The sequence below is a fragment of the Astatotilapia calliptera genome, chromosome 19 (genome assembly GCF_964374335.1).
Source record: "Astatotilapia calliptera chromosome 19, fAstCal68.1, whole genome shotgun sequence".
Lineage (NCBI taxonomy): Eukaryota > Metazoa > Chordata > Actinopteri > Cichliformes > Cichlidae > Astatotilapia > Astatotilapia calliptera.
In genome coordinates this window covers 20,040,495-20,054,357 of record NC_137440.1, presented here as the reverse complement: position 1 = coordinate 20,054,357, position 13,863 = coordinate 20,040,495, and the positions used below count along the sequence as shown (strand labels likewise).

The 13,863-nt window shown below is 40.2% G+C and overlaps 1 protein-coding gene and 1 long non-coding RNA gene across 3 annotated transcripts; one reads left to right on the top strand and one right to left on the bottom strand.

The window, feature by feature from the left end:
- Positions 1 to 1,367: 1,367 nt before the first annotated feature.
- atl1 (atlastin GTPase 1) lies at positions 1,368 to 13,400 on the bottom strand. 2 transcript variants are annotated; one of them, XM_026151515.2, is made up of 14 exons: positions 13,242 to 13,400; positions 11,443 to 11,693; positions 10,918 to 11,052; positions 10,354 to 10,458; positions 9,713 to 9,763; positions 8,472 to 8,528; positions 8,262 to 8,354; positions 7,956 to 8,094; positions 7,292 to 7,419; positions 7,111 to 7,167; positions 5,794 to 5,865; positions 5,282 to 5,713; positions 3,567 to 3,581; positions 1,368 to 2,024 (listed from the first exon to the last, which is right to left on the bottom strand). In XM_026151515.2, exons 1-14 carry the CDS (start codon positions 13,273 to 13,275, stop codon positions 1,911 to 1,913), a joined length of 1,683 nt encoding a protein of 560 aa, XP_026007300.1. In that variant the 5' UTR covers positions 13,276 to 13,400; the 3' UTR covers positions 1,368 to 1,910. The 2 variants fall into 2 exon arrangements, with proteins under 2 accessions (XP_026007300.1, XP_026007299.1); XM_026151514.2 differs by having other exon boundaries at positions 13,236 to 13,395.
- On the top strand, positions 1,937 to 11,142 carry LOC145422357 (uncharacterized). The gene is made up of 2 exons (XR_013903639.1): positions 1,937 to 2,046; positions 10,945 to 11,142. It is a non-coding gene; the product is annotated as an uncharacterized LOC145422357 (long non-coding RNA).
- Positions 13,401 to 13,863: the final 463 nt, after the last annotated feature.

Below are 13,863 nucleotides of genomic sequence, written 5' to 3'. Positions count from 1 at the left end.
TTTAAAACATTTCTGATTGTAAGAAAACTCAAGTCTAGATTTCATTAATTTGGTCCATCTTTATTAGGTCTTTTCTTTGCAACTGAATTTTTTTTGCAATGCGTGTGCTGAAAACTAAGCAGAGTCAATTTGAAGGAGCTCACAAAAAAAGGTTGATTCATTTGACCTTTCAGTCCTCCCACCACATTGAGAGGTGATGCTTTAGGAATGAAAGAAAAGCTCTGTCTCACAGACGAGATATTCCAACACAGTGTAAACAAATACTGTTCTTCTGACTTCTTAATGGACACAACACCCAAAAACATAGTCATGAAATAGAAAGGGATTTCAGAACATCACGAATCTTAAACTGGTCTTGGATGGTTCTTTGTGTGAAGGCCTCGCTGATGTTGATTATAGATTGTGGAAGACTCTAGAAGCCACTCTGCTGCAGTGCCTTTAAATTTTCAACCCTTGAGGTCGAACCTCACTATAAACTTGCTAAATATGCATGACAGTGTTCCTGTACGGTTGGTGAGCAGATCTAAATGGGAGGGGGGAAGAAAAAGAAAAAAGACATAGAAAAGTTTTGCTGCAGCTTTGTATGTGATGCAGACATTTTACAGCGCAGTGACTCAAGGAGTTAAAACAGTGACCGCAGTTGTACAAATATACAGTAACAGTCTACTAAGCCGAAGTATTCAAACACCAAAAAAGAGCCATCACCGATACAAGCCTTTTGTTTAAAAATGCAAGCTGTTGTGGAAACACGAAAAGCCTCTTTCACCATGCAGCAGTTTTGCACAGATGATTCGGTTTAAGTGTGAGAAGATGATGAAAGAGATGTGGAATGAGGCTCCGTTTCCAAAGCAGGCCTGTCGCCACGCCTAATAGCATCTAGCTTTGATTCCCCCGGTGGCCACAGAATAGCTACATTCCTCGGATTTGCTCGAACATTCAGTGAAACACACAACAATGGCTTCGGCAGCCCCCGCCCCCCCAACTACATCACAATGGAAACCTAACCTTGCTCTTTCCTCCCAAACCTCAAAAGCCAAACGCACATATAACGATCACTGGGATGATGCGTGATTACAAAACTGCAAGCAGACTATAAAGTGAGATAATGTCGGCTATGTTATGTAAACTTGTGTCTCTCCCACCAGTGCCGTAGCACACAGATACACCAAACCCTAAAACTAACTCGTGTGCCATGGAGTGTCTGCATGTAGCCAGGCTGCAGCAGGTGAGAAATCTTTTTTTTCTCTTTTTTTTTTTACATGTTATGGCACAATACCAGTTAGTCACAACCATTCAGCTATTTTTTTATAAAGTATACCTGCATTTAGAGCTTAAAGATGACAGACATTAACCACTTACCATGCTGATGATGTTTGTAACGCCTCATTATTTAATATACAGTACATATTTTGTCTTTCAAACATTGCAGGTCATAGATATTGTTCCTTATAAACAACACTAAAACTTCAAAGAACAGAACAATTGTCACAAATGGGGGTTTCACAGATTTGAATATACTTTAAAAATCATTGTCAGTGACGAATGATGGAGAAAAAAATAAAAATAAACGCTCGATGAGAAATAAGCAGCAGTCTCCTCCAGCAGAGTGCCCGCGGTATTTGTACAGGTGTGTTTGCTTCACGAACTAAAGGTGAAAGACCATGACACATTGCATCCAATGCTTAGAAGCAGCCACCCACTGAGGAGATGCTCTCGGCATATGCATGAACATTAAACAGTCCGTTATAAGGGTTAAAGAAGTGAACGACCAGTAGTGGCTTGCTGCAGCAGCCAGTACCAGAGTTAAAGAGTGCCTGATGGATGAGGGCATTCATCTGCCTTCCTCCTCCTCCGCTTCCTCCCTCGGTCCATCACGAGGAAATCTCTGACATGTTCTGTCTTTGAACTAATCAGTCCCTCTTCTTGTCCTGCTCCTCAGCCACCTCCTCCACCTGATGCCCGGGGAAGGCGTGGTGATACAGGTGCCTATGATTGGCTGCTACATTATACAGCTTGTAGAGAGCCTATGGAGAGAACATGGAGCTGGTTAGTTATTTATCTTATGGATTACTTTTGCAGGAAACACCAGAGTTACATTTTCACACATACACAAGATCACGACAACAAAGTCCATTCATTCATTTACCCATCATGCATGAACATGCTTATAGTATTAGAAAGCTGGTAAAGCTTATATTTCTAATATAAGCTGGTAAAGCTAAAGCTATGCACACATATTTTGTACAATGATCAGTGCATATCAAGTGGTTTATCACTGCATCTGTATACTTTTAGAAACAGAAACCGGGAGCTGGGATTTGGGTTTCTTCTTTAATCTAGTCATATGGATTAGAAGCATTTCAATACTGATGTTTTTTTGACTTCCTTTGTACCTTTGTAGACCTGAAAACAAGTTATTCTTATATAACTTATTCACTCTGTTTGCTCTCTTTATTTCCACACTGCTGAAACATGCACAGCAGGCTTCCAGTGGCTACTTTTATCAGTTTTCTTCATTCATATTTGATTTGAAACACTAAATCAGCTGCTTCATAAATGTTACATCTGCTGATTCTGACAACAAAAAATGGAAGGAGAAAGTAAGCTCCCTGAGAGCTGTTGTAAACCAGCTTGATTTAAGCCTGATTTAATAAGCTTAAAATGGGAAATCAGGGAGCACTCAGTTGATGTCTATACACAGCCCACTGTTTACATATAAAATTTAAACTTTAGGTCATTTTTCAGGACAATCCGAGTATATTTTCTGCACAAAATATGAAAACAAACTCAATTTGAATTTGATTAACACGTCATTCACAATCATTCACAACTAAAAAGGCTATAGAAGGTTAAAGATATGTAATATAATCTGCTTTAAAGTCAAATGCCATGGATTTATGAGTCTCGGCTTTTTCAGTCCTGGGCACATTTTGTTTCAGAAATTTAGACCAGGAAGGGAAGCAGTCTGTTTGGAAAAAGCTTTGTTTGCATCGGGCCAACGGCATTAAAAACTGCCCTATTACCATAAAAATAGGCCTTTCATCAAAGTGCTGATCGGCCTAATAATAACTATTATTCATAGAGTAATATAACAATGCAAATTTTGATCCAAGAGGGAAATCATCTGAAATCTTAATTTGAAAATATCTTCAGCAACTGTTTAAACTATGTATAGAAGAGCCCAATATGATTTCAACCATCAAAGCTGAAAGCAACCTGTTCATCAACAGTATCAAATCTCTTAGAGTGGAGAGGAGAGCAGAGGCCGTGATATCTGCTAAACTGAGATGGTTTACTGTAACAGAAAAATCAGGCGTTCATACTATTCATCATAACAGTCAAATAAAGTCATTAAAAATTAAGACAGAGAATTTTTAATTCATAAAGCAGCCTTAAGGTGTGAATTGAGGTGTCTTCATTCAGGGAACATAAGGCTGCACAAGAGGAAATTTAACTGTAGCTCAGATAATTTGAGCAGAACTTGAGTTTGATGACAACAATCTCATAGAAATGCACCAGTAGCAATGTGTTCTTGTTAATACTTCCAATTGATTTGCTCCTCTTACCTCGTTTGTGCTCCCCTGCAGAGGCGTTAAAAGAAACAAACATACAGTGTGAGCACATGTAGTGAACATGTAACACAAACAGCACATACAGATTCTTCGTTAACAGTGCACAATTGTTGCTCTTAGGCTTGTAGGGATTTGTTGCCGCCACTAATAAAGGAGGTTTTTGCCCCCTAGTGGTTTAAAGACACTCTTTCATTTCTAACAGATGTGGATGGATACTGTGTATTGTATTTGTCTTTAATGGCTAATTTTAAAGCAAGAAAGCCATATTCTCATATTAAAATAAAGTAAATGTGAACAGATAAAAGAAAAGGTAATGATTAATAATTATTAATTATTTTTACCAGTGACTCTGGTTTCATATGTTTTTCCTCAGTCTTCATCCTTTGTAACAGCTAGAGCAGCTAGCACACAACCATGTGTTTTATTGCTAATAGCAAATCTCATATCTTTTGTGCTGCTGTTAAAGGCTAAAGATGTGAACGTTTCCCTTCTAAACCATGAGGTAATTTAATGACACACATCAGTGAAGTTGATTCAAAACACACTTTAACTAAAATACAGCAAAAGTTCAAAGTGTTCTGATAAAGTGGGGATATGGCATGACCTTTAAAGTGTCTGCTTATTTTTATTTGTTCTCTAAATAGGGTCAAAAACATTAAATCACTAGAGATTATTAGCTTATTTTAACCTTCTGATCCCCTAGTCTGCTGATATACTGCAGTTCACAGGAAAGGAGCTGATATGCATTATTATTTTAGTTTGTTAAAAATTTCTATGCTTATTTGGATGAAATTGCTCTTTAGTGTTTGTTTACAGTACAGCTTCAGATCCAGATGTCCAGCAGCAGCCTGTATTCAGTTTGAATATTGCTATAAACTGCTATGGATCCATTTATGTCTTTTATTTACTGTGACATTTAAATTCACCCAATAAAGCTGTAGCTTCTGCTTTCCCACATTCATTGATGAAGATTTCACATAATTAAGCAGTGTGTTGTCCCACTTGCTCTTATAATACTACAAATCTATTCTCTACTCGTAAAAGTGGGGTACATGCTGCTCTCGGCTGCATCTGCATAAAGGGAGGGTTTGTACAATAATGCTACTGTCAGTGCTTGATGATTTGGTGGATTGCCTCAATCTGATTAAGAGACTGAAATAATTTTGTGCATGTTTTTCATCTTATCTGGTTTGCCACAAATGGTTCATTAAATTCTTTAATGACAGAGTCTTGTCTCGGGTTTGATAACTAAAGGCTCCACCCTAAAACGGGTGGAATATATATTAAAATCTTTGATTATTCACTCTGAAATATTCTTAGACAGTTTGCTTTTGAGGGTAACATTGTGATGTTTATCCAGTTGAATTGAGGTTTGCAAATGTGAAAAGGGTTGATTACGTCTGGAAACATCATATTCCATTAACATTACAGGACACTGTAAGGACATTCTGTTTGGGAGTCGAGCCCCCGTAAAAGTTTGAACCTACAATCGTCCCTAAACTAATCAAACCGCAAGAGATACCAGACCTGATAACAGTATAAGTGCTCAAAACCTGAATGCATGTGATGATTTTCACTCACCTGACATCTTTTCAATACCAAACAAATCGTTCTCCTTTTTTCTTACTTTTATAAGTTGTGCAAAGTCTAAGCAGCCACCATTACCATCTAACTACTGATAAGTTAGACAGGTTATTCTTTTTATTTACCTGGTCCCACAGCGCACCAGCAACCTGGTCAATGACGGCACCGAGTTCTCGATATTCCCCAGAGTATCGGATGTAAGCCCAGGTGCACAGAGTGATCAGTGCCAGGCCGAGGATCATGTTGCACAAGCTGGCAATGATGTCCACGCCCACAAAGCCTGTGATACCCGCGGCTACGTACATGACAAAGATGACCACGAACAGTGTGGCCGGCGTGCGGGCTGCGTGGAAAATGTTCTTGGAGTCATTGTGCTTGATGTACTGGACGAACACCTCGTCGATCTCTCCCTCCAGCTGCTGCAGGTAGCGCCGGCTGAACTCTTCACCTCCCATCTTCTTCACACCCTTAAACACCTGCAGCGCCTCCTCTCTGATGGCGCTGTGTCGGGCTTGCAGCTCACTGGGGGCGAGGAAAGGCCGATCACCTCCACAGACCTGTGAGAAGTGACAGCAGTGAGTCGGTGAAGTCACTTGGTAGCTACTGGACATTCACTTACAAATCTGTTTTCACCTACCTCCTCCATTTTCTTGTTGTACAGATCTTTTGCAGCTGCAACAGCTGCTAAATTATTTGCCTCAGCTGTGGCCTGAGGGGAAGCAAATGGAAATATCATGTAAGGATCAATGTCAGCAACCAGAAATTAACAGTATGGATAAGCTTACAGCAGTGATCAGAGGTTTACGTCCACTCATCATTGATTTTCATGGTTATTTGGGGCTTTTAAGGATTTCTTTGAACTCTTCTTATATTATTATTAGATTCAGGCTCAAATATATACATACATCTAAGCTCATATTTTGTAGTATTTTTAGTAGCCATCAACAACCTTCTGGCATAATTATGGCTGGATATTTGACCACAGCCCTGGCTTTTAAGCATAGTCAACAAATTTTCACTAAGGTTGAGGTTGGGGCTTTGGGAAGGCCATTTCATAACTTTTGATGTGTGTTTAGGAACATTGTCTCATAAGTTTCCTCTAGCTGTTGATCTGAGACGAAGTTGAAGAATTTGGAGATAATCCTCCTCCTTTATTCCATCCACTTTGTGCAATGTACCAGTACCACTAGCAGCAAAACAGAGCATGATGCTAGCACCACCATGTTGAACAGCTTGTACAGTGTTCTTAAGTTTGAAGGCTTGAGCCTCGGTGGTTCCTGCGTTGTTCCTAAAAATCCTAATGAAGTTCCTCTCATGTAGGGGCAAGTTTGGGTTTTCTTCCAGACCTTAGCAAAGTGGTGACACATTTGTTTGAACTGATTATCTTGGAACCTGCAGTTGTTTAGAAATGGCTCCAAGAGATCTTCCTAACTTATCTAACTCTACATTTCTACTTCTTGGATCTTCATTGAGTTCCTTGGAGTTTCCCATTGTTCTGAGTATTGATCAATCCAATGATTGCTGTCAAACAAATTCTTTTTATGCGGCAAAGACAAACTACCAGTTGCTGTCAATCATGATCATTGATGAAAAGTTAACAGACCTCGCTGTCACAGTTCAAAATACTGCGAGATCAATTACAAGACTAAAGTAACTGTAAATATATATTTCAACATGCATGTATACTTTTGACTCTCTGTGGAGTAGAGAAAATCCAAAAATTACAGTAATTAAATTTAAAATTGTGCACTTGGTTTTTGTTATTTAAAGTCATTAAGGATATATGCCATCCAATCATCCTATCCTGAAAAAAAAACAGTTCAAAGAAACCATTATAATCTCCAAATTACCATTAAAATAATGTCCAGATGAGTGTATGTAAACCTCTGACCATAGGTGTATCTTGAGTGCAAAGCTTTATTGTATGTTAGCAAAATAATCATTAAAAATATACCTGTAGCATTGACTTTGGATGTGGCAGCTCCTCGCCTTGGTAAATTTTGATGTAAGCCTACAAATACAAATGAAAAAGTTAATTTGTTACATTTGATCAGTCATATGCGGAAATATGGCACTTTAAATAAAGAAAGGACAGAGTGGTTGTTGTGCACATCACCACGATGCTTTGTTCTAACCTTGAAATACTCCAGCAGGCCTCTGCACGTGATTTTGCTGCCGTTGATCTCCTTCACATCGATGTTGCGAGGACTGAGGAGCCAGGGGACCAAGACCGTCAGGTTGTTTATAAACTCACCATCAATCTCTAGACAGAGAGGACAACGACTGGTGAGTGTGTACAGCATGGCAAAGTCACTCACTGACAGCAGAAGCCTTCTTTGGGACAAAATGCAAGACCCCAAAAAAACCTGCCCAGCAAGGCCTCGACGAGCATTAGAAAAACCTCCAGAGCCCTCATATCTCAATCTGAGCATTTTCAAGATATATCTAAACATGTCTGATCTATAGAGGCCCCACCAGCATCTTTTAAGACCTAATATCCTGATCGCAGATATCGCAGGACAGACCGAGAGGTTCCATGTCATGATTGAAGTGAGGGAACTAAACAATATTAGGTGTTCAAAACTAGAAGTACATTTGCAGAGTGCATCCTCCGCCAAGGTTAATGTCCAATGCTGATGCAGTATTTCAAATTTTATGGGGTCTTCTTTTGCCCGAGCGTCACCTCCTCACCAAGTTCCAAGAAATTTGGCTGCGAAGTTTTTCCCAAGCCTTTCACAAACAATACTATACCTGAATGAAAGGTGCATATGGTGTAAGTGAGCAATGAAGAAAATGTACCTTTGATTCTCCCATCAAAGTGTGGGTTGGTGGCCACTTTGAGGCCAGGGTGAGGCATCAGGAAGCAGGAGATGTTGGTGAAGCAGGAGTGGATGTGTTTCCGCACATTCTGCAGCTCTTCATGCTGGTTCTCTGAGATCTGGACCGCAAACACGAAGACAACCACCAAGTTTAAGATGTGCTTTGGTTAAGCTAGTCTCAGCAGCCGTAAGCAACCACATCACTGCAAAGGCTGCACAGGAAACTGATGTGACAGGACTGAAAGTGGTGTGACCTTCTATCTCAGTAACATCTGTGATGTCTGACCTTAAGTCTCTTCTCGAGGAACTTCATGCCGCCTTCCTGTCCATAGGGAAACTCATATGGAAAACTCCAGTCTCGAACCAGGAAAATCATTGACTAGAAAGGAAATTATAATTCTTGTGTTATAAAGTGGGCTCACACACTCAAATAATTTTGAGACATAAAAATGTGTTAATAGAAATACTAAATATATTTCCTTTAAATAGAAAATACCTGGAATGGTTTCAGGAAAGTCTCCTCCATAGCTAGTCTTCCATACTCAGTGAAAAGCTGAAATAAAGTAACAATATTGTAACAAGTAATTTGAAGAACTAATGTGTGAGGATGATAATTCTGATATTAATATATAAACAAGTCGAAGGAGTTGTAGTACTGTGCAAAAGTCTTGAACCACACCCAATTTATTTATATTTTGCTAGGAAAAAATGGAAATAGCTCCAGTTATTGAAACATGTGAAACCATATATGAAAACAGTTTATAAGGCATAAACAAAGCTCCTCTTTGGATTGTGGCCACCTTTTATTATGTCTTGTTTCAAGATAATCCCACACTGCTTCAATAATATTGAGGTGGGGAAACCAATCTACAACTTGCAGTGTTTCATTGTATTTTTTTCTTTCGAGGTATGCTTTTGCTGCATTGACAGTGTGTTTGTGTTTGATCCTTTTCATTGTTAAAAAATAATCTGAAAGAAGAGTATGGTAGACATAGGAAGAGATGGAGGAAGATGTGGCAAACCTAAAGGGACAAGCCAAAAGAAGAAGTCATGTTCAAAATTAAGACCTGCTGCCACTGATTTTCAGTCCAGTTCTTGTGTAATCTGGCCTACACCAGTCCTTTCACTTGGTTTCCCTTCCTTATAAATGGCTTCAGCAGCCTCCCTTCCACTGAGACCATTTCTGATAAGGCTTTAGTAAACAGTAGATGTACCAACTGAAGGGTCAGATGCATCTGTATAGTCCAGTGTCAGATCTTTGCTGGGTTCTTTTTTTCTGGTTTCTTAAGTTCACGACTTTCAGATACTGTTCACGTGCTGTAGATGGTTTATTTTAGACCTTTCATTTCTTTTTTTGTCCTCCGCTTGTTCAGTTTCCTCAAATTTTTAAGGACATACAGCACACCATGCTGAGATATGACATGCTCATACTTTGAGCTATTTGCTCTTTTTATGCTTAAATGATTCATAGGTCAGTGTTAAGTGGTTTATCGAGCAAAACAAAAAAACATTCCTGTGAAAACGGTCAGACACAACAACTAGACTGAAAATGAGTAAAAAGCAGCCAAAGTCCAAAAAGAAAAAGAAACTTTAAAAGACTGTCAGAAAGCCTGGAGAACTATTGATCAAGACCACTTTAAAATATATAAGAAGGTCTGGTGAAACGAAAGGAGGGGGGTAGCTGAGGACTTTAGTGCAGTACTGTATTTCCCTGTAATAACTGAAAGGCAATTTTACCTGCAAGTGCTGAAGGTCGTCCTCTTGCACATTCTGTGAGATGTTGTAAACCTGAGAGAGGCCATTGAGTTAGAGGGTTATTTTCTTTAAACATGTACAACTTGAAGAATGTGGTAAATTTGTCCAGGTTAAATTATTGACCAAATAGTCCATTAGGCATTGAGGAACAAACGGGACTAGCAGGCATAATATGTAACACCTGTGTCTTAGTTTGGTGTGCTAGCATGGAAACCTTTGTTATAAATCTGAGCTTGTTACAAACAGAGGAACTATTTTATTTCCAAAACAAGCATGCAGCTAATTAACATTAGAACTCCGCCGAAAGAGGAAACAGGGTAGGGACAGATGGGCCATTTCTTCTGAACAATGATGCAGTTGGCAGGTGTGCTTGAGTAGAAAGAAAAGAACTAGTTTTGGAGACTTATCACCCAAAACTAGACGTCAGTCTTGTGGTGGCGCTATAGGAAAACTTCTAGGGTCATTAACATCTCTAAAGAATTTCATGACAGTTTTATTTAAAAAAAAAAATCATCACTAAGATAGTCCATCCCAAACAAACTTCAAAGTACATGCATGCATTTTTACAAATACTTAGTCTTTTCTAAAGCTAAGCTGGATCAGATGACTGAAGGTCACTGCACCTGCATGGAGCTTATCATGGTGCTCAAGGCGAACACAGTGGCTGAATCCCTCAGCGTCGACTGGCTGTCAAATGTGCCTTGCGTGTCCATTAGCAGCACAGCAACCTGTGTGAGGAGACAGATGAACGCATTCACCTTTGCTGCAGGAGTCAATATGTTCGCCGTGGATGTGCTGTACTGAGGAAAGTGAGTTTTAATACAGCGTGTGGAGTGTTTACACTCCAGAGAACAGAAAGTGCCTAAAGCAACCATTCATGTTCAGCAGCTCGTTTTGAATGAAACTAAAAAGAACGACCAACCTTTGATGCAAAATGTTAGAAACATTTGGCTGATGCAGGTATAAAAAATGTCCTAAACCACAAAAGACTCCTTTCAAGTTATCCAACCAAAGCTGCAGCTACGACTGTGAAGGTGAGAAGCTTTAAGACGACCTGTTGCCAGGCTCATTGAGAATATAAAGGTGTCACTGTAAAGAGGTTAAACAAGTATATGTGTGATATTTAATTAAGCGCTCAATTGCACTTTAGCCTACTTGTCAAGTCGTGGGATGAAATACAGTCTCACCTTTCTTCCGTCTGGTTTGTCCACCAGAAAGACCTCGCTCCAGATCTGGATCCCAGTGGTCTCCCTCTCTGAGCCGCCCCTCCAGGAGAAGCCGGTCAGAGGTTCTTCTGGATTGCCGAGCCAGTTTTCAGACGCCTGAGCACCAACAGATCACATGTTAGGCTAACAGGTCATTTTACCCTCAGTGGCTTTGAAATATTGCTCTTTTTTTTTTTTTTTAAATTTGATCTGCTGCTTGAAAAAAAGAAGGTATAAATAGGATAAAGGAAGATAAAGAAATGCATAGCCATTTTATTCCAAGATTACTGTACATAAGCAGGTTGGTGCATGCATGTAGTAATATAATATCATAAATATTCTTCTTTTTTTGCCAGTTCCTTTGCTATATTTCAATTTTTTTATGTGCTACATCAACTCACAAGCTAAATCGGGAACTTTTCCACCAGCACGACTGAGCCGATTCACGCACACAGACTGTATGATCTATACCACGCAGACTGGAGTAATGCTTTTGCAGAGACTTACATGGTTGTACATGTAACGCAGCATAAAGTCCATGAGGAAAGACTTGCCCTTCCGGAAAGCCCCGGCCACGGAGATGGCCACCACCTCACGATCTCTGACCTCCTCAGACAGCAGGATGCGACTCAGTGCCGCCTCATCCAGCTCAAAGGTGTGGTCATCTTTGACCAGCAGCACTTGGATGGGCCGAGCTCGTCCGTCTGGCTCCTCCTCCTCTGAGCTCCAATCATAGACATTTTTATCACTGAGGGACCCTGGAAGAGAAGACAGTCGTGGGAAATCATAAAACCTGAAGCAAGAAAACAGCATTAACATTACAGTCAAACACAGAGATGGAGGCAAAATGTTTTATTTAAAGAATTTATTGTGTCAATGAAACACCAACTAAAATGTTGTTGTGTGAGTTACTGAACAGCGAGAACGTCTTCACAGTGATGATAAGCGCACTTAGCAGTCCATTAAGTGAGGAAACAGGAAAGTTGAGTCCATTACTCCTTCCTGTTTCAGCTCCAGATCAATAGCATGGCCTGCAAGCTTGTTAATAATATTCCTAATGAATCAGGCCACACTCTTTTTATCGAATGAGATCATGTGCATTCAGAGGTTTTTTCCATGCAATGACTCAGTGTCTTTCCAGTCTCTGCTGTCTCATGTACAGTGTAAGGGCTAAATGGGCTTCCTGCAATGATTGGAGGCTTTCCGAGCTCCCAAATTCCCCACACTGTAATGTGTGTTTACTGAAGACGAAACAAAGTCCAAACACACACCACTAATTCCAGTCACTGCAGCTGTGGTGTTAATTTTGAGCTTTCAATGCAAATCAAAGCATGGATACAACTCTTTAAAAAAGCAGCAGTGACAGATTAAGGAGTAGCAGACAAAATTTTAAGGATGTGTTAAATGATTAATAAAGGGTGCCAAGAATGCACGGTGAATAATTCAGCAAGGAATCATCCAAGGTTTCGTCTCAGGCTTGAAGGGGACTATCGGGGTGGATTCACATCTCTTGCAATGGCCTCTTCAACCAGGCCTGGCATCATGAGCCTGCCTGGTTAACCTGATCGTGTTCCTCTGCTGCTGCTGTTGCTCTTAAAACAGCCAAAGACGTCAGAAGCGGTCTGCTCAAAGTGGGTCAGCCCAGATAAACTCTCTGATGACAAACAGCAGCATTTCACCCTTTCCCCCCTCACTCCTAATGCAGTCATTCAGCCCCTTCCTTCCCCTTGCAGGCCTGAATTTATAGTTAACACAGAGCATAGCGTGATGTCAGTGACAATCACCAACAGTGATGATGGCATTAACGGTCAGGGTGCAGATGGTGGTCCTGAGGATGATGAGAGGCTATCTTCTGATGCAATATTACATAATTGTATGCCAGATGCACCACGTACAATCACGAGAAGCTCACTGTGATAAACAAAATACACCAGAAGCTGGTTTTCAGGCCTCTTAGGGAGGTCCAGAGAGCACTAACAGACATTTCCCTACGCGCTGATTACTGAATAAAAATATAATATGTCTTAGAAATACAGGTCTGTGCTTGCTTATGCCTGATTAGACAATATTCCTGCAGAGACTCACAAAAGCACGTATTTCTCACGATAAATGGCGTCATGTATTGCTGCATTCAAATAAATAAACACTGGTCATGATACGGTCAAAACGAAACCAAGCCTTTCATCATGGAGTCTAAGATAAACATCTTACTGGCTTACACCCTCTCCTCCTCGGCAGGGAGGATAAAAAACGGTTTGTGCCGTCAAGAAAAGCAATGAAATATGAAATACTGTACGTACACTCACCCCAGCTGTCTCTTTCTGGACGGTGTTTCGCCATAATACTGTCCTTATATCCCTTTGATTGTGGGTTACTGAGCGACCCTAGTCGGTAGTCATGAGTGTATATCGTGGGCTGGGAGAATGCCCTGGCTCCACCAAAACGATGCAGGAGGATGATGGAGCTTTTATCCTCAATGCGATGCAGCCATGCTGTATCTCGCTAGGGGGCGCAGTTCTAAAGCAGCAGCTTGAGGCATGGGACGACAGCTGCAGTTCAGCTTATATTGCAATGTCTACAGAAAAGAATGATTAACGATTATGTGCTTGAAAGTGCGACCAGAAACGCATTTCTTTGTCGCTGCCTTCACTTGAAATTTTAGCTTCTACCGGCAGGTGGCGGTAATTACACAGAGGTTGAAAGGTATGCCCCCTTCATGTGCGCTTTTGTAAAAATGTAAATTCCAAATGGGTAAAGCAGTAGTCAGTATGTTGTTAAAATACTACATTCAATAAATAAATAAATACAAATTCCCCTCTTTATTGAACTGTTACTATACGTTGAACTGAACTGTAACTTTATGAAAAGAAAACATCAACTCCTTAAAACAATTACCCATATCATATTCTAACACATGGATAAATATTA

Excerpts from the sequence above, each read along its gene's own strand:
- atl1 (XM_026151514.2), bottom strand. The coding sequence starts at position 13,275 with ATGGCGAAACACCGTCCAGAAAGAGACAGCTGGGGTGAGT. Across the intron at positions 8,095-8,261 it reads TCCTCGAGAAGAGACTTAAG|ATCTCAGAGAACCAGCATGA; the intron begins GTCAGACATCAC and ends TTTGCGGTCCAG. Across the intron at positions 5,714-5,793 it reads ACAACAAGAAAATGGAGGAG|GTCTGTGGAGGTGATCGGCC; the intron begins GTAGGTGAAAAC and ends CACTTCTCACAG.